Source organism: Nicotiana sylvestris, chromosome 2 (assembly GCF_000393655.2).
Source record: "Nicotiana sylvestris chromosome 2, ASM39365v2, whole genome shotgun sequence".
Classification (NCBI taxonomy): domain Eukaryota; kingdom Viridiplantae; phylum Streptophyta; class Magnoliopsida; order Solanales; family Solanaceae; genus Nicotiana; species Nicotiana sylvestris.
The window spans coordinates 63,665,471-63,687,764 of NC_091058.1; the positions used below are offsets into that span (position 1 = coordinate 63,665,471).

The window sequence follows — 22,294 nt, forward strand, 5'->3', positions numbered from 1 at the left end:
TTTTTAACGAACACAACAAAGTATATCGAGTATATTGAAGTAACTTGTTATTTTTTTTGTTCCTTACCAAACGAGATATGAATTACGCCTTAGCATGTGAGTCCCTTAATATTTTTCATTTTACAGAATATTATTGTAACATTTGGCAGTTTTTCTTGGTTTAGTTTGTTGTTACTTTTGTTTTTGATGCTTTTATAGGATTTTGGAAGAATTATTTTTCGCTTAAGTCTTTTTCTTTTCATCATTCAATTCAATTTTTTAAGATAAAAGATTATGTTGGTTAATGCTTTGGGTTAAAAGAGGATTTACGTTTGAGAAAATATCTAAACACTAACGTAGTCATATTATTTTATATTTATATACTGACATCACTATTACACATAATTAATATTATTTTATATTTATATATTATTTTATTAATACACGCAAAGTTCACGTGCAACGCACGTACACTAAAGCTAGTACTATATTAAAAGCACGAAGGCCCTTAGCGAAATATCGTTCGCCTTTTTTACTCTTTAAAAATAAACTTTACATTGGACAAAATTGTAATTGTAGTTTAATTATTTACCTAATACGTAGAACTTTAAGACACGCTAAATTTTATTTATTAAATATTTTTCCTTTAAGGTATCTAAAAACTCCTGATATTTAGGAATCTAAATTGAGTAAAATTTTACTTATAAATATTTTTCCTTATTTAAATCGTGTAACAATTTTCCTCAAATTTGATTCTTTCATGTTTACAAGTTTTAATACTTTTGGAATTATAACAAAAGACTTTTGCAAGTTTCTGCCGTCGTTTTAATTTTTGTAGAAATTATTAGCATTTTTCAATGTTAATCCAAATTTTTACATGTGCACAACGAGTTTAAGTTGACCTATAAATTTGCTATTTTTAATATAAATCTTTTAATCATTAATGATGGATAACATGTAAGTTATAGTTTATGTCAGATATTATATCATTCAAATTATATTTATAACATTAAAACTTTAAAATTAACTAACATTTTGCTATTAATCTTTATTTAATTGGATTATTCGGAGGGAGTTCTAATATTAAGAAATTCAACATCATTCAAAATTTTAACTTATATAACTTATTTTCTTATCTGAATTGCGTAAAATAATCTTTGGTCAAATTCATATCCTAAGAAGTAAAGAAAAAATTTAAATTTAATTCCTTATTTATCAAGATCTAATAACAATCGTGAATATTGAATATCACCAAACTAAGTTGCACACACTTTAATAATTTTTCTTTGGATCAAAGAATAATCGAGAATATCAAGATATATTATCTTCTCTTTAAGTTGAAAAATTCGATCAAAATTATTATATCAGCAGTTCAAATGAGAGAAATGAGTTTGGATATAACGACAAACAAGGAAACCAAAAAAACCAAAGTCAACAAAGAATAAGTAAGAAATTATCGTTTGGATATAATGTGGATCGCTTTTTTACCTTTTATTTGTTGATTTCATAATGGACTAAATTGTTATTTAGGTTATTTTTCTAATATTTAGCAATTTGAAATCCTAATATTTAGGAGTTTGAAATTTTAAAAATGGGTTGATCATTAATGTTTTCTTTTTTCTATATTTTAACTAAATAAAAACAACTAATATGTAGCAACTCAAAATATATATAAATCCCTAGCCCAATATTTTGAACTTTATAAATATTTCTAAAATATATTACTTACCAAGTTGCTCCATTTATACCAACCACTCGATTTTCTCTTCATCTTCTAATTTCATAATGATTATGAATGTTCTTTATAATGTTTGGTGATGAAAAGTTAGTATGCTCCCTAATTTTAGTGATGTAAAGGTTAAACCTCAAGGTCTTTAAAAGTATATCCTTCCCAAACCCATGAAAGAAAACAGTGAATAAGAAGATTTGTTGAAAAAGAGAATTAACTAATATAACTCTTTAAGTTACATGATAATTTTATTATCATTAATAATCTGAAATTTATAGTAAAAAATTTTAGACTTTAAACGAGAGGTAAAGAGACGTGATCGACAAGAGTCAATAACATTAATAATTCTGCAAATATGATGATCCAAAATAAAATATTAGATAAATATTTTACCCGTTAAAAGTAATTTTTTATTGGATAAAATTATAACTATAGTTAAAAACGTAAAATTCTTGACGATTTCATACTAAAATATGAATAAAAATAAACGATTTTTTAAATAAATACTTGAGTTTTTAGAATTAATAGCAAAATAAATTCATTTCACTTCTTTTAAAACTATTCATATACGAAAAATTATTTTTCAAGTTGATAAAACTCATATGGCACATAAATTTATTTTTATAAGAAAAATATTTGTGAAAAGAGAAATTAGAGATAGAGCAAACTTGAAGCGATAAGGATAAAACATTAGAAGACAAAGCATATTCTAATGAATTGTAATTTTTCATCATTCACTATAAAGAATGGTAACTCCCTATATTTTTTATACATTAATTACTTCTTGTAAAATATTAACTCAACATTGGCGGAGGCAAACGAGAAAAAAATAATAGTAAGACATTTGAGGACTTATGTGATGACAGAATACTTTTTTTAATTTGTATTTACAACTCAAATATATTATGTGGTATATAAAAAAAAGATAGAGAGAGATTTTTTTTAAATCGTATATTCACGAATATAGTATACACCCTAAGACTAGTTAGACAAAAACTGCTCCCAATTTAGAAACTTATTAAAGAGTTATATATTCAGCGTTGTTATTGTTATTTGTTATACAAAATAAACAAGAATACACCAGCAATCATAACTAGTAGACCATATCGGTTAAAGTCAGCAGCATTAGCAAAGTGTTAAAAAGGGCACAGGGAAAAAGTAGATTACAGTGGAAAAGAGATAAAAAGGTAACACGTGTTGCTTTCTGATTCGCCATGGTATGTACACCTGACTCACGTTTCCACTACACACCAAGGGAGACAGAAAATAAAACCATAAAGAAAATTGTTGAATTTTTGTATATCACTGGCACTGCCCTTGGAAACGAAGATACGTGACTCAATCAAATTCTATAATTTCATAGTACTACATTTTCTGTCACATCTCCTTAGCCAAAAGGCTAAGATTAAGTGCTCGTAAGTATATAGTCGCTTTTAATTACAAAAGATATTATTTGTATATATATACATTATATATGTTATATATAAAAATTATACAAATTTTATATATTTTTCGGCTACCGAATACAAATAATTTTTGGCGCAAGCTAAAAGTGATAATATCTCAAATTTCTTTAGCACAGTCACTCCGGCTCTAAGTTATTGTTTATAGGATTAGTTACCTCCTATAACAAATGTTGATACCTTATTTATTTTAAATAAATATTCTTTTAAAAAATTATATTCCATATCTACCTTTTGATTTTTTTATAACCAAATATCTATTTATAGTCACATCCTACCCTTAAGCCATAAAATAAGCTTTGTATTATTTTTCTCTCTCCCATCAAATTCTAATAACCACTAAACATTTTTCTAATCTAATTGCATGTTCTCCCTCTCTGCCCTTAAACTAGAGGCTTAGGGTTAGGGTTTCTCTGCAATACAGTAGAAGCCAGAGAAAGCATAAGAACATGGCAGCACCAGTGGTGGCTCCGGCAGTGGCAGAATCAGTTCAATGTTTCGGGCGGAAGAAGACGACGGTAGCAGTAAACCCACTGCAAACGCGGGAAAGGCCTCATCAAAACCAACGGCCTTCCGATCGAGTTAGTCCAGCCTGAAATCCTCCGTTACAAAGCTTTTGAACCAATTATTCTCTTAGGCCGCCACATATTCGCCGGAGTGGACAAAGACGACGGAGTTGGAGGCTGAGCAACTTGAATTTTCTGTTAATATATTTTAATGTTTTTCAATGTGTCTCGCTGTATTTTTTATTGTATTCATTGTCTTTTTTATCATTGTATTTCAATGTATCTCGCTGTATTCTATGTATTTTATTGTATTCATTGTCTTTTTTTTCATTATATTTCAATGTATCCTGCATTCCCGTTGTATTCTATGTATTTCATTGTATTTACTTGTCACGATCCAATCCCTGAACCCGGTCGTGATGGCGTCTCTCGTGAAGACAAGGCCAGCCAGACCAAAACGGAATACCTCTTTTAAACAGTTAATCATCATAAACAGTAATAACATATAATATAACACTAATAAATTGCGGAGTTTTAACGTTAACAACAGCAGAAACCATCCCGACACAGCCCAAACCGGGGTGTCATATGTCATGAGCAACTAAGAAGTCCGGATACAAGTCTACTGAACACAAAATCCGATACAATAGTTCAGGAAAAAAACATGGAAATGATAGGATAAGGGGGGCACGGGGCTGCGAACGCCAATAGCTACCTCGTAGTCTCCAAATCACTGCCTGGACTGGGAGAAATCAGCACTCAGGAGCGGACTCTGCGATGCCTGAATGTGCACACATGGTGCAGGGAGTAATGTGAGTACTCCGACTCAGTGAGTAACAATTATAAATAATGGTTGAAAGTATGAAAACACGTAAAGACACAAAGCAATTCCATATTAAGCAGTAAAATCACTTAAAGCAGTAAATCAGTGAAGAATCAAATGATATTCCTTTTTAAAACAAGTAAAACAGGTAATTTAACAAGTAAATAACAAGTAGGAATCCGCCCCTCGGGCATAGTATCAATCGCTCAACATAGTATCAGCCCCTCGGACTCACTCTCAATACAGTATCAGCCCCTTGGGCTTACTCTCGGAATAGTATCAGCCCCTTGGTCTACCTCACAATCACTCATATCAGCCCCTCGGGCATAGCATCAATCACTCAGAACAATGGGTACCCGCGCTCACTATGGGTGTGCAGACTTCGGAGGGGCCCCTTACGGCCCAAGCGCTATATCAAGCCACCTCGTGGCATCATCACTCGGCACTCGGCCTCACATCACTCAAGCCACCTCGTGGCATATAAAGTATCTCAGGCCCTCGGCCTCATATCACTCAGCATATCCTCACATATGGCCCTCGGCCTCACTCAGTCCAAAATTATCACAAGCCCCTTGGGCATTAGTAAAACAGTAGTTCTCAGCCCAAAACATGATGTAGAAATATCATTTAAGTTTCAAATCTGAGTAAAAATGGCTGAGTTTATAAAACAGTAGATATCAATAGGACTGAGTTCAAATAATAAGTCAAGCAGTGAGGAAAACAAAGATAAAAATCCCCAAAGGGTTCAAATAGTTGGCACGAAGCCTAAATATGGCAATCAGCCCAAATCATGATGATAACAAATGAATTTCAGTCAAATATTCGGTAAAATCATCAATTGGGATGGACCAAGTCACAATCCCCAGTAGTGAAAGACCCCACGCTCATCATCCAGCGTGTATCTTGCCTCAATATAGCACTACGATGTGCAATCCGGGGTTTCAAACCCTCAGGACATCATTTACAACCATTACTCACCTCGAACTGGCTAATTCTCTAGCTCGCGACGCCTTTGCCCCTCGAATTGGCCTCCACGCGCGTCGAATCTATCCAAAATCAGAACGAATACGTCACAATATGCTAAGGGAATAAAGCCCAAGCGAAAACATTCGAAAATATAAAAAATCTCGAAATTAGCAAAACCTGAGCCCCGGGACCACGTCTCAGAATCGGGTAAAATTTACATTTTCAGAATCCTCATACCCTCACAAGTCTAACCATACCAAAATTATCCAATTCCGATACCATTTGGTCCTTCAAATCATCATTTTACATTTTTGAAAGGTTTCACAATTTTCTTCTCAAATTCCATCTCAAATCACGAATTAAATGATGAATTCAGTGATTGATTCATGTATTCTAGCTAAATCTGAGTTAAAATCACTTACCCCGATAAATTTCTTGAAAAAACCTTCGAAAAATCGCCAAAATCCGAGCTCTCTAGGTTAAAATATTAAATAAAACCCAAGACCTCGTATTTATAGGTACCCCTCAGGTTTCAGCTACCGCGGCCGCGACCACTTTTGTGCGGTCCGCGCGACGCCTACCACGGTCGCTCCCGCTTTTGTGCGGTCCGCGCGACGCCTACCGCGCCCGCGCCCGCTTTTATGCGATCCGCACAGCACTCAATGCGGGCGCACTTATTTTTGTGCGGACCGCGTGAGTGAGTTCTGGGGCCTGCAACCCCTGTAGACCTGCTACAGCTATGATTTTTGCACTAAAACATCCCGGAACCTACCCGTAACTCCCAGAACTTCGAACCAATTGCACCAACACGTCCCATGACATCGTTCAAACTTGCTCAAAACTTCGGAACGCTCACAACAACATCAAATCACCAATTTAACATAGGATTCAAGCCTAAGAACTTCAAGAACTCTTAAATTATGCTTTCGATCAAAAGGTCTATCAAATCTCGTCCGAATGCCCTGAAATTTTGCACACACATCCCAAATGACAAAATGAAGCTACTACAACTCTCGGAATTCTATTCCGACCCCAATATCAAAATCTCGCCTATCAGTCGGAATTTGCCGAAATATCAATTTCGCCAATTCAAGCCTAAATCTTCTCTACAACTCCAAAATCCATTTCGATCGCGCTCCTAGATCACAAATCACCTCCCGAAGCTAACCGAACCATCGGAACTCACTTCCGAGCCTTCTAACACATAAGTCAACACCCGGTTGACTTTTCCAACTTAAGCCTTCTTAAAAGAGACTAAGTGTCTCATTTCTTACCAAATCCTCTCCGAACTCGAACTAATCAACTCGATCACATAAAACACGGATAACGAAGCGTAAAGAAGCTGAAATGGTGGAAACGGAGCGATAACTCATGAGACGACTGACCGGGTCGTCACATTACTGTCTCGCTTTATTCCATGAATGTATTCATATGTTTTTTTTTAATTAATATAATTTATGTATTCAGATATAATTTCTCTGAAGAGTGCTATATTTTTGGGGTGTTTTTCGGTTGAGAATCTTTTTTATAACTGGAAATACAAATTTGTGTGTTATAATTGAGTTTGTTGGGTTATATTAGGAGTCTATTATGTTAATTGATTCACTTTCCCTTTAAAAACAGTGTAATCCCCTATTTCACGCCGTGAATACAATCGAATGCAATTATCTGTCCAGCTGTAATCCCATGTTTCACGCCATGAATACGGTCGAATGCACTCGAATACAAAAATCTGTCTAGCTGTAATCCCATGTTTCACGCCATGAATACAGTCGAATACACTCGAATACAAAAATCTGTCTAGCTGTAATCCCTTGTTTCACGCCTAGAAATGCTATTGTATTCATGAATACAATAGCTTAAATACATCGAATACACTCTAAAAAATTTAAAAATATAGCTATAGAAAGTAATATAGTAAATGATAGCTACAACTAGCTAATAACCACTATGTTATAGTGGTTTATGAAAGTTTGTCTTGTTTATACTACAAGAATAGAATATCAGTCCAATGTTCAAATATGCTTTGGGCTAATGTACCAAAAATAATATGTTTTGGCGTAAATATAATTTATTGTTACATTCCATTTCACTTTCTTTTTACATTATATTTTCAAATTGTTTTATTAAGCTTTTTTATATTTTTCTAAGAGTTTACTAGACCACTAAATAGAAGATAACTAATAGTTTTACAAAGAAAAGATCGGGGCATACCATCAAATTAAAAATCGGGGTGACTTTGATTTCTAATTCAATTTAGCGAGATATGTTGATTTTACTATAATATCCATTTAATTTTTAGAAAAATTAGTATCTTTAACCCTCCAGTCATTATCTTATTCTAGTTTTAATTCCTCTATTATTTAGTTAAGCAAATTTGGCAGTCAGTTAAATTAAATATGCATTTTAATCCAATGATTAACGGAAGTTTAGAGACATTACTTCTATTAAGGGCAATATCGACTATGGTGAACACACAAGGTCCGTGTACTCTCACCCAGGGGTGTTAAATGGGAAGGTCGGAATAATCTTAGACGGGTCAAAATGGACTAAGAGCCCGTTTGGATAAGCTTGTTTTAAGTGACTTTTAAATCAAAATAGCTTTTAAGCCATAAGTTAGGAATTCTAACTTTTTGCTTTTGGCTTGTTTTTGTCATTTTAGCTTAAAACAAGGGCTTAAAAGCACTTTTTTACTTTATTCAAACACTACAAAATGGCTTAAAAGCGATTTTAGCTTAAAAACACTTAAAAAAAGTCAATCCAAACAAACTCTAAGTCAATAAATGAAAGAGTTAATGACCCGCCAAAAAGTAACTTGGGCTGAGATGGATTGGCTCAAATTGGGCTAAAACTTGGGTCATAACACAAACCGCCCAATTCTTACCAATCTTTAATTAATGTGTATTATTTGGGAGAAATTAAAAATAGCCAGATTTACAAGTGATCATTCAAAAATAGCCAAACTTTCAAAAGTAATCGAAATTTAGACATTTTTCATGTAAAGATAAATCTGAGCGAAAACACTGTTCAAAACCCGAAAAATGCGCCAGTATATTATGCTGGAATTCCAACATAAGTATACTTGAACTCCAGCATAAGTACACTAGAACTCCAGCATAATATACTGGAGTTCCAGCAAAATATACCGGTCCAGTATAATATGCTGGAAGTTCATACACAAGTGCTCAAATCTCTAGTATATTATGCTGGAACTTTCCGTATGTTGGAGTTCCAGCATAATATGCTGAAAGTTCATACACAGGTGCACTGAACTCTAGTATATTATGCTGAACCAGTCTCTGTTGCAGCAAAATAACAGTTATTTTTCAATGACTTGGCAAACACTGGCTATTTTTGAATGACCATTCTGAAAACTGGCCAGCCCATGCTATTTTTACGTATTATTTTCATATATACTATTTAATTATCAAATAAGATATTTTTTTTGTATGGTCATATATAATATATCAAATATAAAAAGATTATTTTAAAAATATTTTAACAAAGTTACTCATGAATCAATTTGGACAAATATCAACCCAACTTGAGATGGGTTGAAATGAGTTGGATCAAGATAGGCTGAGTTCAACAAATAGACACCCCAACCTTGGGCGGGTTAGGCAGATCAATGACTACCCCAACCTCGAACGGGTTAGACGGGTCAAATGAGTTTGGGCTAAAATTGTCACCCTTACTCTCACCCCTATGATGTTTTTGGGAAAGTGACATTGCATATACGCTCTCAAAATAATAGCCGAAAAAATATATATATTTTGTATGTATATATATATATATATATATATATATATATATATATATATATATATATATATTTTATATGTTATATATAAAAATTATATAAATTTTATATACTTCTATGATTACGAAACGTAAATAGTTTTTGGCGCGAGATAAAAATAAAAAAAAAGCCCGAATTTTTTTCCCCAAGCAATCTCACATGACTACATGAGACTTGAAAATTGCTGTTAACCAAACAAAAAAACAAAAAAGGAGAATGCAATATTGCTTGTAAAATAGTCCAACTAGAATACCTAACGTTCCAACTTGAACCAGACTTTTGGGAAAGATAAAACGGACTGACTTGATTTAAATTCTTCAATACGAAAGTATTCAAAAATATCTTATAAAACCACAAGTAGCCATCATCTTCCGTTTGAAAAAGCCATCATTTTTATATGTCAAGAGAATGGGCCAATAATTGATTGTTATTCTCCTTTTTCTTTTTTCATCCATCTATATATACCTTTGAGAAATATCCATTTACACACACCACAACAGGAAAGCTAAAAAAGAAGCAAATATGGCCTTGACCCTGAAGTCTTTAGCAACTCCTTTGCTTTTTGGTGCTTTGTTTATCCTTATATTGCAGGTTTGTTTCTTCATTCTTTGAACCTTTCACAGTAGGAGTATGTCTTATGGGTAGTTCTTGCCTATTGAATTGATGATTTTGTTTTAGGTGGATTTAGCGTATTGATTTGATTTGTATAGCTTTTGATGAACACAAGGATTAGCCTTTTTGTGTTTCTTCAGAAAGATCAAATATTGTTGGGTATTTTGGACTTCTTATGCTTTAGTTAAGCGTTGACTAGAAATCATGAGTAGAAGCAAATTTTAATGATTTTCTCATTACCTAGTGAGAATGAGAAAAGAGAAGTATACACATGTTTCTGAAGTTAATTATATGGTTTGATGCAAATTACTTATGTTATGTGTTAGCTAACTTACTTGTCGAAATATAATAACATGAGAGGAAGTATTGCTTCACAAAGAAATACAGAAAGGGGAGAAGAAGGAGGAGAAATAATGGACTAATTACAATTTCTGCTTGTTCTATGATTCTTTTTCCTCTACGTTATAGTGCTTTAGACATATGATGAATTTCCTACAAACTTTTGATTAATTTTCCAGGCTAATAGTATTATAATGTTGAAAATAAAAGTTGTGGAAGAGTTTCATCTTGATTAAAGTGAAACCTTTAGGGATTGTTTGGTTCGCAGGATTAATTATCCCGAAATTAGTTATCCCGCGATTGTTTATCCCACCCTCCCATAATTATTAAAATAACACTACAATCAAACATGGGATAAACTCATCTCAAATTTAATCCCGAGATTAATTATCCCTTATCCCTCGTACCAAACGAGCCCGAAGTTCTTCGTTTGTCACTCATTGTGTCATGCTTTTGTTCCTGGAGTTGCAGCTCTGTTTCCTAAAAGCTTTAAGGATGTCTTTTGATGAGTAGAATCTCTTTGTTCTTATGGAAAACAGGTTGTTGCAGAGCAGCCAATATCTGAAGCTAAAGTTGAATCTGCAATCCTTCAGGTATATTCTTCTTTTCATGTTTAGAGAAGATGTTATTGCCCTTGTTGCTTCAAATTTAAAACTAAGAGAGCTTTTTGGATAATCATGTAGGAATCAATCATTAAAGAGGTTAATGAAAATGCCAAAGCTGGGTGGAAAGCTGCATTCAACCCTCGATTCTCGAATTTCACGGTCAGATCATCATATGGCTTAGCGCTTTCTCTAACCATCAATAACAGTTGCTTATTTTGCAGCCATACACCGAAAACGTCGATTTATAATTATGTTTTTCTTTGGTTTTCACAGGTTTCGCAATTTAAGCGCCTTCTTGGAGTTAAGCCCGCAAGAGAAGGTGATTTGGAGGGAATTCCTATTCTAACTCATCCAAAACTTTTGGAGCTACCAAAAGAGTTTGATGCACGAAAAGCTTGGCCTCAATGTAGTACTATCGGAAGAATTCTGGGTCAGTCTCTTCTTGTTCTTGCTTACTACTATTGAATTATAATTCTATGATAGTGATCCTAATGCTTTCCGTCTTTGCACATCAATCACCGGGACAAATTTGCGTCACAGATCAGGGACATTGCGGTTCTTGTTGGGCTTTTGGTGCTGTTGAATCGCTGTCTGATCGTTTCTGTATCCATCATAACTTGGTAAATTTTGTTGAACTGTGTGACCGCCTCATTTAAAAGCTTTAGATGACACATTTTTATGTACTTAATTATATATCTTCAGCAAGTGCTCTCACGTGCCAGCCTCATGATTCTTTTTCATGGTCTAAGCATGTGGAAACCATCTCACCTAGCACAAAACGTATGTGAATCTATTTCTGTAGTTATGGTCACTGATGTTAAACTTCTAATGTGTAATGCAGAATATCTCTCTGTCTGTAAATGATCTGTTAGCATGCTGTGGCTTTTTATGTGGGAGTGGTTGTGATGGTGGATATCCAATAACAGCATGGCGATACTTTATCCGTAGGGGTGTGGTCACAGAAGAGGTAAATGGTGACTTATTTTCACCAAAAGAGATTACAGCTTCCTCTAAAACCATTAGCTACCGTGGATCTTTATGATCAATCACTAATAAAGTTGTTTTTTCTGGCAGTGTGACCCTTACTTTGATAATGAGGGATGTTCCCACCCTGGTTGTGAACCAGGATATCCCACCCCAAAGTGTCAGAGGAAGTGTGTGAAGGAGATTCTACTATGGGGGAAATCAAAGCATTATGGTGTCAATGCATACAGGATCCACCATGATCCCAACAGTATCATGACAGAAATTTACAAAAATGGACCAGTCGAGGTCTCTTTTACCGTCTACGAGGTAATGAGGATAAGGGGGAGGGTTAAGTTCTGATACTAAAATTATTTGATATAGTTTTCACACATGACATTGTCTGAGCTGGTAAACTTATATGCTGGTCCTGTGGTATGTGTACATAGAAACAATTACCTGCCAATCCCATAATGTGATACATGTAATGATCTTTTAAGTGACCTGATAGTAACTATTATGATAATTGAGAAACTTTAACTACCGATGTACCTTCTCATTTTATGTTGTCCGAGATTTACTTGCAAATTAATACTTGTAAATGAGATAATTTAATGCTTAGCACAATATGAGAAGTTATCTGGTTATAATTGTTAGTTTCTCAGTTTCTCTAGTATAAACTAATGCTTGTTTGAATTTGATTGTTCTCGTTGATTATAATTGTTATTTTCTCTTTTTCTTAGCAATGCTTTCCGCTAACCCAATGACTTAAAACTTTTTTGTCAATCACAGGATTTTGCTCACTACAAGTCTGGAGTTTACAAGCATGTAACAGGGCAAAGTATGGGAGGCCATGCTGTTAAGCTTATCGGATGGGGAACCAGTGAGCAGGGAGAGGACTATTGGGTATGTTGATGTGTTCAAGTTGTGGTGTCTTATTTTCTATCTAAAATCATATCATTTTATCAAAATCTAATCATCACCTTTTTTTTTAATTATCTTCTGCAGCTTATTGCTAATTCTTGGAACAGAGGCTGGGGTGATGTATGTACTCTATTTTCTCCTTATGCTTTCATATATGAGCACAAATTTCCTTAAACCATCGACATCCTAACTCCTTGTTGTAGATGCGCTAACTATACTGACAGCGTAAATAATTTTTACACTATCTGTGTATCTTAAAAGTTAAAGCAAGTTATTTACTGCACTCTTAAAGTTACTAAATTAGAATTACTTTAGACAGTTGCATAAGTCATCTTAGCCTGAATGATTAAACAAACTGAAAACTATCAATACACAAAAGTTAAACTCTATTTGTATAAGCTTCTTGTCTAAATGTATGTCTATCTCTATGATAACAGGATGGTTACTTCAAGATCAGAAGAGGAACAAATGAATGTGGCATTGAACATAATGTGGTGGCTGGATTGCCTTCAGCCAAAAATCTGAATGTGGAATTAGATGATGTCTCTAATGCTTTCCTTGATGCCTCAATGTAAAATGCTGCTACTTCAACAGGACACTGCATAATACTGTAGCAAAGTATACTGGAGACGAGAAAAACTTATGAACTAGCATATTTATCTCGTGGATTTAATTATCTGTATAATTCATAATTAACACTTTCCAATTCTCACCTTTCAGTTGTGTTTGTCAATTTCAGTTTTCAGTTTTATGACTTAAGAATAATTTTATTTGTTAGGAGTAATAATTAAGTCCTCCGAGCTTAATCAGTGGCCATGCCATCCAAGTTGTTCACACAAGTTACACAATTTTATTTAACAACTTTGGCCCAAATTTAGAGGAAAACATATGTACAAATGGTGATTTTCTTGTTTGTCAGGACTTCTGGGAAAAAATATTTTTTCAATTTGCTAGTTAAGAGTATGTACCGCTTATGTTCTGTTGACTAGATTACTACTTACTCCCTACAAGATTTAGCTGTTTTTTAAAAGGTAAGACGATGAAAAGGTAAGTCGAATTCAGATATGAAAATTTTCCATCTATAAGAATTTTATAAAATTTTAAAAAAGAGAAAAAAAACATATGTTATGTTTACAAACTGGAAATATTCCTCACTTTATCGAGTTTTTTGTGCTTTTCTAGTTTAGGAGTTTGGAAAGATGCATATTTTCATAATCAACAAACAACAAAAATGACTATGTCTTAATTCGAGGCTAGTTAGGGTCAATTATATCAATCCTTCTTCATATCACTCGATTTAGTTCCATCTCAATTTATATAATTTAGGCATTTAAAGCTAGAAATTATCGAATACAAATCGTTGCTTGTTTTATTGAGATTAAAACGATTGAGTCTGAATACAATTTTAAATATTAATATATTGCAATAAGATTCGAATGTTAAATAATTAAGGCGGTTTATTTTTTCAATATTGGAGTGTACAAATTTTGTCTTTATTGAAAATTAATGAATAATAAATTTAATAAAATATTAATTAATCTAATACTGTATCAAATAAATATTAGAAAAATAAATTTATATAGTGGTGGTGGTAGTGATGACTAACAATAGCGGTTATGGCATGTGAGTACTAACTGGTAGTGGTAATTGATGGTGGTGATTGAGGTTCGTAGCTAATTGTGATGACAATTGACAATAGTATTTAACGGTGGTAGTTTGTGATGACGACCGACAATTTTTAGTTTAAACAATTGAGTAAGCCCGGTATTTAAGTTAAATTTTCTATTCTAAAAGGATTCTTAACTGTATAAAGTGGATTGAGTGGTGGTGAAATACCACCTTTATAAAAAACTTGAATGGACAACATTTTAATAATGTTAAAACTTTGCTATAAATTTTAATTATTTTTATATCTATTTAATCTCATTATATGGCTGTCAAAGGAAAAACAGACAAACTTAATAATTAACATTTGAATATTTAAGATCAGACTAAAAACCAAACATAACCAATAACGAAAAATTTAAATGATTAAGATTCATACCTTCACTAAGTGCAAACTAATGGTGCCTTAGCGAATATTGGATCTAAAGTAAAATGAGTCTTAGCAGGGACGGACACACATGAGAGTAAGCGGTGTCATCCGACACCGTTTCATCGGAAAAAAATATTAAATATTTATATTTAAATTCTACAAAAATGAAGCAATATATAGTAATGATACCGCTTCTTAGCAAAGAACACTTCTTTGTCCATTGATTAAGCTTGTATTGGACATGTAAAGGTGGTGAGTTGAAGGTTGGACCCAGACATTCTATTTTTTGAATATTTTTGTTAAAAATTTGAGGTAAAGGAGAATAGAACCTACACCTCATTTTGCAATAATATTCACTAAACCATCGGGCCAAGGCTCTTCAATTTGTGGGAAAATAATATTAAATAATAATTTACTTTTTTATTTATGTACATGCGACACCGCGTACGAAAAATTCTGCGTACGCTACCGAGTCCTAGATATCAACATGACAAAGTCATAATTTATCTCAACTAAGTGGATATTCATGTCTTTTCGCCTAGTTAAATATTCAAATTTTGAAGTAATTTTTTTAAAATTAAACGAGACCCACTACATTATCTTTTCTGTATTAGAGTATCGCCCATTCTTCAATAAATATTGCCAAGTGGATAGTTTCATTCCAAAGGAACAGTATAAAAAATGGAATCCAACTTGAAGGAATCTCTTTTCTAATTCGGCCAACCGCTTGATAAGAGATCTCAATCGTTAATCTATCTTGAAAATTACAAAATTATTGTACTCCCTTACGTCCAATAACAAAACCACACGTGGTCCTAACCTAAGTTTGGCCGAACTTGGGAACTGAATGTTTCCAATTTAATCCAATTCTTTAATTCAAAATATCCTAAAGAGGATCAATAACAATCATCTCTGTAGCTGATAAATAAAGTTATAAACTTTTATTATACGTCAAAAGAGATGGGCCAATAATTGATCTATCTTTTCCTGTATCTATATATTTCTGGGAGTTCCTGCATCTTCACACCACAATTGGAGAACTCCAGAGAAAAGCCAAATATGGCGATGAATCACATGTCCTTAGCCGCTCTCTTGCTTTTGATTGGTGCCTCTATCCTTATTTTACAGGTTCGATCCTTGATTCTTCATATTTTGTGTTTTTGGCTGGTTGGTGTGGTTTATATAGCTTTAGATGAATAGATGGATTGAGTGATTGTAGCAGATTAAAGCCCCATCTATTGTGTTTTTCTTGACTTCTTCTGCTTTCTTCCATTTTTTTAGCTTTTGGGTTAGCTTAATCTCGGTAATCATGATGATAAATTAGTTGATCTACTAATGTACTCCTAAAAGGGAAATCTTTTAAATGTTTCTTGAAGCTTCAGTTTATGTTGCCTGCAATACATGAGGAGGAGGTCTACTTGGTTTTTTTTTCGGGGGGGGGGAGGGGAATAGTCTTGTGTGTGCAGATGTTGCCTGGAACCTGTATGTAGTGGAAATATGTTGGGTTGACAGTGTGGAGGTTTTCTTTTTGGGGTGGGGTGGGGTGGGGGTGGATGGTGTAATCTCACAAATTAATATTAATGAGTACATGGATGAAGCTCCAAAAAGATGGGAATCTACTCACCAAACTTATGCATAGTTCTAAGACTATAGAAGGAAAAAGGAGTTCTTTAACAGAAATCTCCAATTTGAATCAACTGCCCTTATCCTGCCTAAATCCTAAGAAAGGAGCAAAAATGTCCAATCTGATCCTCTCTTTTTTCTGCCCACTGTATAAGTTAATTGAGTGCTTGACAAAGGAATAGAACTATTGAATGGTAGAAAGAGGAAACATAGGTGTAGGTTTATCTTCAAATCTGAAACTCATTTTTTTCAAATGGCAAGCAGGTTGTTGCAGAACAACCAATATCCCAAGCTAAAGCGGAATCTGCAATCCTTCAGGTAAGAGTGCCTTCATGATAGAGAAGATAATACTGTCATTGTACTCTGTTCTTACTAAAAGTTGAAAGACCTTTTTGTGAATGGTCATGCAGGACTCAATTGTTAAACAGGTTAATGAAAATGAAAAAGCTGGATGGAAAGCTGCACTGAACCCTCATTTCTCAAATTTCACGGTGAGATTTCCATAAAGCTGTATATTTTGTTGGAACAAACTTCGTTGCACTTTCTTCTGTGCAATGCCACATCCTTCACCACTCTTATCATGAATACGTGTATCCTTCATTCACAGGTTTCCCAATTTAAGCGCCTTCTTGGAGTTAAGCCCACAAGAAAGGGTGATTTAAAGGGCATTCCTATTTTAACTCATCCGAAACTTTTGGAGTTACCACAAGAGTTTGATGCACGAGTGGCTTGGCCTAACTGTAGCACTATTGGGAGAATTCTTGGTTAGTTTTTTCATTTTCGTGCTTGGTTTAGTGCTATTGTTCTATAGTGGGGTGCTAATGCTTTCCATCTTTTGATGTCATGCACCGGTACTATGGCGCAGATCAGGTGACTTATCTTGGTTCTAGTATCACTCATTTGTATTTCTCCCTAAACTTGCAAATTTCTCTTTCCGGGTACTCTAATAATCTGATCATTTGTATTTCAGGGACACTGTGGTTCTTGTTGGGCTTTTGGTGCTGTTGAGTCACTGTCTGATCGTTTCTGTATTCATTATGGCTTGGTAAACTCATTTCTTAATGTGAGTACTTGCAAGTTTTATTCTAGTTATTGTCACTGATGATTCAAATGTAATGTGTGAGGCAGAATATCTCTCTGTCAGCAAATGATCTCTTAGCATGCTGTGGCTTTTTATGTGGGGATGGTTGTGATGGTGGATATCCGTTACAAGCTTGGAAGTACTTTGTCCGCAAGGGTGTGGTCACAGATGAGGTATATGGTTTTGTTCTTGACTTATTGGACTTCAGAAAGATTATAGCTTTCAGATACTTTGGATCCTTATACACCAGTCAAAAAATGAAACTTTGGATCCTTATTCTCAACTAACTAAGAAAATTTATTCTGGCAGTGTGACCCTTACTTTGATAATGAGGGATGTTCCCACCCTGGATGTGAACCTGCATATCCCACCCCCAAGTGTCACAGGAAGTGCATTAAGCAGAATTTACTCTGGAGTAAGTCCAAGCATTTTGGCGTCAATGCATACATGATCAGCTCCGATCCCCACAGTATAATGACAGAAGTTTACAAGAATGGACCAGTTGAGGTCTCTTTTACCGTTTACGAGGTAAGAACGATTGAGGAAGGAGAGTAAAATTATGATACTGATATTTGAGATACAATTCGTACTGTTAAGATATTAGATATAAAGTTGGATGTTGCATGTACCTTTAAAACAGCAACGACAACTGAGCCTCAATCCCAAACAAGAATCAAAACGCAATTCAGTATATACCCTATAATATTGTTAGCTTGGGTAGACTTCTTTCTGGCTAACTCTAATATACATTGAGAAACTTTAGTTAAATATTATGAGTACTTTATTCTAAATGTTTTTTGGAGAGTTCTTTAGAAAGCATACATGAGCATTTTAATACTGCTTGGCTGAAATGAATGAAATAACAAAATGTAATTGAAATTACTTTCTTTCTCTGGTCGACTGTCAAATTGCTGTCGATAAACTTTTAGACAGAGTTCAAATAAGTTTTGGTCACCAAGTTTACCTTTCTAAATCCTAGTATTACCATCAATCATGTTTGTGGAATTATTATGCCAATTTGTGATCTGTAGTCGTTTAGCCTTCCAGAATATTATGTCCATTACAATGAAGGAGTACCAGTTGGAAGTTCCAATTCTAGGAGTACTATCTAAGGATCATTGTTTGAACATACTGATATCCTAGTCTGGGATATTTGTGCACACATGTACTGTTTGTCAAGTGGTACATGCTTCAGCAGTAGGCTGCTTATGTTCTTTCGTTTGCCTCGGCGTGGTTCTTGAGATTGCATTATCTTTTCTGGTGAAATTAGGATTTGTTGCCTTGGATTAGTTTCTTTATTCTATCTGTTATAATCTCCTATTCGATATATATGCCCTTCCTATACTGAATGACAAGCTTATTTTCGTACACAGGATTTCGCTCACTACAAATCTGGAGTTTACAAGCATGTAACCGGTGATATAATGGGAGGCCATGCTGTTAAACTCATCGGATGGGGAACTGAGGATGGAGAGGACTATTGGGTTTGTTGACATTTTCAAATTGTGCCATTATATCTTCAAAACCATTTCGTCCTTTTTTAAATTTGATCATCTTCTTTTGGCTTTGCAGCTTCTTGCCAATCAGTGGAACAGAGGCTGGGGTGATGTATGTCTAGAGTCAATCCTTTTTCTTTCAATGTTTACTTGAGCGAAAATACTTCATTCTTCCTCGGGGAAAATTACTAAAAAGTTTTAAAACCTTAGCTTTTCCCTTTCAAAATCAGAGTTCACACACTTGACTCATAATGTTCAGTATATGTCTCTTGTACTTTATATATGCGCATTCTTGGGTTTGGTTTGGGTGTTTGGGGGGGGGGGGTGAATGCTACTTCTTGAAGACGTGCTAATTGAGTGGAGCATATATCATTCTTCTGAGATGTATATTTGTGTTCATGGCAGGATGGTTACTTTAAGATCAGAAGAGGAACAAACGAGTGTGAAATCGAAGATGAAGTGGTTGCAGGATTGCCTTCAGCCAGAAATCTGAACATGGAACTTGATGTCTCTGATGCTTTCCTTGATGCCGCAATGTGAATGCTAATTATTCAACTAAACACTAAATAGAATGCAAGTTTCTGAAGACTGGGGAACAATAACATTTTAAGTTTAACATTCTTCACCTCTTACGTTGTCTGCAATTGTTCCACTATCTTATTATCAGTGGAAGTGCTTTTCTTATCTTTAATGTATTTCTTCAGAAGTACTTTGTCAATCTTGGCACTGTTGTAACATTATTATGAATTGTACTTAACATTATCAATGAACTGTATTGCTGTGATCAAAACTCCGTGTGCTGTCGCTATCTTATAGCCCGTTTGGCCAAGCTGCAAAAATCAGCTTATTTTGAGAATTGTTTTTTTCAAAAGTGTTTTTCTCAAAAGTATTTTTGGCGAGAAGCAGTTTGTGTTTCGCTAATTAGTTTGAAAAGCACTTCTGAGCGGCAATTAGTGTTTGGCCGAGCTTTAAAAAAACTGTTCTAAGTGTATTTTTCTCAAAAGTGCTTCTCAAAAAAGTGCTTTTGGAGAGAAGCTACTTTTTTTAGCTCCTCCAAAACTATTCTGCTTCTCCTCAAAAGAACTTTCTTTTTTCTTCCAAAAGCTTGGCCAAACATCTCAATTTTTGGCCAAAAGTGCTTTTGGCAAAAAAAAAAAAATAGCACTTTTGCTATTAATTTTAGTGAAAATTTAGAAGAATTTGGGTTGTCTACTAATCTTTGAAAGATAAATAGGAATAATTCTAGTTAGCTTTATCCTAATTTCTAAAGGTGGCCAAGTAAATCTATATATATAAAGTTAGGACAATGGGAGATGACTTGACACTTTTCTTTGGCCAAAGATCTTATTTATCTATTTTCTCCTTCTTTTTGGCTTTTATCCCCTTTTCCCTATTTATATGCTATTTAAAAATGAAGTATTCTTCTTTAACAAATTCCAACAATCACTTAATTAAAAAATCCAAACATCACGTCCTTTCACTTTTCTTTCTACCATGTCTTTAGCCGTTACCAACATAATAAACTCATTTATATCTTTCCTCACTACTACTACTACTACTACTATTTATTTCTTCTCCTAAAATTCCACCTCTTCCTTCCTAATTTCTTACCGTTTTTCGTTCTTCTTTCCTACGTTCTCTTATGAGTTGTTCTTTTTTCTTCTTTTTTGTGTGTGTATCTTGTAGACCTTTTTAGTCGAAAAGGTTGAAATTTGTAACGTTAATTGTTACTAATCATCTTTGCTTTTTTATTTCTTTTACTTTTTTTAATTCTTAATCGGAAATAATTGTCATTTTGAAATATGTTTGAAGCCTTTTCCTGCTTTAATTGCAAAAAATTAGAATATTATTGTGCTTAATGTATTATAAGATTCTGATGTTTTCTTTCTCCTTTTTTTTCTTTGATTTTGTTTTTGTGTTTTTTGCAGGTTGATTATGTTGTGTGTAGTTGTTGCATTTGGATTAATTTGTTTCATGGATAATAATGTTAAGCCGTTTTCTAAATTGTATTTTCTGGAGCAATTGCACTTGCAATTCAGAAGACGTTTAAGTCTATCATGAGGAGTGGTAATTGATGTTGTATTATATTTTGCCTGTAATGTTTTCTTTCTCCTTTTTAATTTCATTGATTTTAGTTTTGTGTTTTTTGCAAGTTGATAATTAGTAGTGTGCTTAGTTGCTACATTTAGTTTATTTCATAATTTCTAAGGATATTGTTAAATCGTTGTCTAATGTACATTTTCTGGAATAATTGTGATTTAGAGGAGTTTAAGTCTATTATGAGAATGATAATTGATGTATCATTATCTTTTGCCTGAAGTGTTGGTTGATCAAAATAAAATCTTCGCCTACAAATTTAATTTTATGTGAAAAAGAAATGAAGATCAATTAATTTTATGGTTGTATGTTTTGTTTTTATTAATTCTCTTATTTACACTTAAACTATATATAAGGTTTTAAGTACAAAAAAAATTGTTCAACTATCTCCTACTCCCCCCCCCCCCCTTTCCTTCTCTTTCTCCTTTGATTTTGAAATAGTGGGTGAAGTATTTGCCTCTATAAAATAAATTTTTAAGCAAGGCGGTGTTTAGGGCAATTTTTATTTGAACATTTCCATTATTATGAATTCTGATCAATTTGGTTATGCCTTTATGGAGAAACGTTTCTCTTTCTTTTTAGTGCATGATGAACTTGAAGTACATCTTATCACACATATTCTGTCCTCTTATTGATAGTGCAATTTATAAAAGAAAATTTACTATTTGTATAATACTTATCCAACAAAATTTAATTTTGTTTGTATTCAAATATAGTGTCAGATTTTTTAACTCACGGATTCTGATTTACAATATTTTTTACATACTGGGTTCTACAATTAAAAAAAAGGAGGTACTTATTGGCGAAAATTGATGGGAGCAAGATGACTATATATGAAATAATGAAGAGAGTATAACATGGAAAGCAAAAACTATTTGAGGAAAAAAAAAATGTATTTTTCAGTTTTTTTCCCGAAAATTAGCAAGAGGAAAAAGAAGAATAAATTTGATTATTTTAGAAAGAATAACAAATGTTAAATATCTGAAGTGCAATAACAAAGAGGTACAATAAGAACGAGAGAATCAAAGAGAAGGAAGAAATGAGTAAGAAAAGAAGGGGGAAAGGGAAAGAAGAATCGTGTGTGTGTGTGTGGGGGGGGGGGGGTGAGAAGAAAATAAAGAAGGGAAAATTGGAAATAAAACTCACTCTATAATAGAGGAAATATAAATCACGTCTTATATGCATATATTTTTAAGAAATTGATCTTCTAGGAATACAATCAAATAAATACTAAATGCAAGTATCCTTTACTCA

At 33.6% G+C, this 22,294-nt stretch overlaps 2 protein-coding genes across 2 annotated transcripts; both read left to right on the forward strand.

The window, feature by feature from the left end:
* The first annotated feature begins 9,584 nt into the window (after positions 1-9,584).
* Positions 9,585-13,441, forward strand: LOC104235278 (cathepsin B-like protease 2). The gene is made up of 10 exons (XM_009788998.2): positions 9,585-9,856; positions 10,756-10,809; positions 10,900-10,980; positions 11,095-11,251; positions 11,362-11,441; positions 11,663-11,788; positions 11,896-12,114; positions 12,577-12,690; positions 12,793-12,828; positions 13,146-13,441. Exons 1-10 carry the CDS (start codon positions 9,788-9,790, stop codon positions 13,281-13,283), a joined length of 1,074 nt encoding a protein of 357 aa, XP_009787300.1. The 5' UTR covers positions 9,585-9,787; the 3' UTR covers positions 13,284-13,441.
* A 2,190-nt stretch (positions 13,442-15,631) lies between these two features.
* On the forward strand, positions 15,632-19,733 carry LOC104235279 (cathepsin B-like protease 3). Its single transcript, XM_009788999.2, has 11 exons — positions 15,632-15,871; positions 16,631-16,684; positions 16,777-16,857; positions 16,974-17,130; positions 17,232-17,236; positions 17,337-17,411; positions 17,495-17,620; positions 17,757-17,975; positions 18,821-18,931; positions 19,020-19,055; positions 19,349-19,733. The coding sequence occupies exons 1-11, from the start codon at positions 15,803-15,805 to the stop codon at positions 19,481-19,483; spliced, it is 1,068 nt and encodes a 355-aa protein (XP_009787301.1). The 5' UTR covers positions 15,632-15,802; the 3' UTR covers positions 19,484-19,733.
* The last annotated feature ends 2,561 nt before the right edge of the window (positions 19,734-22,294 follow it).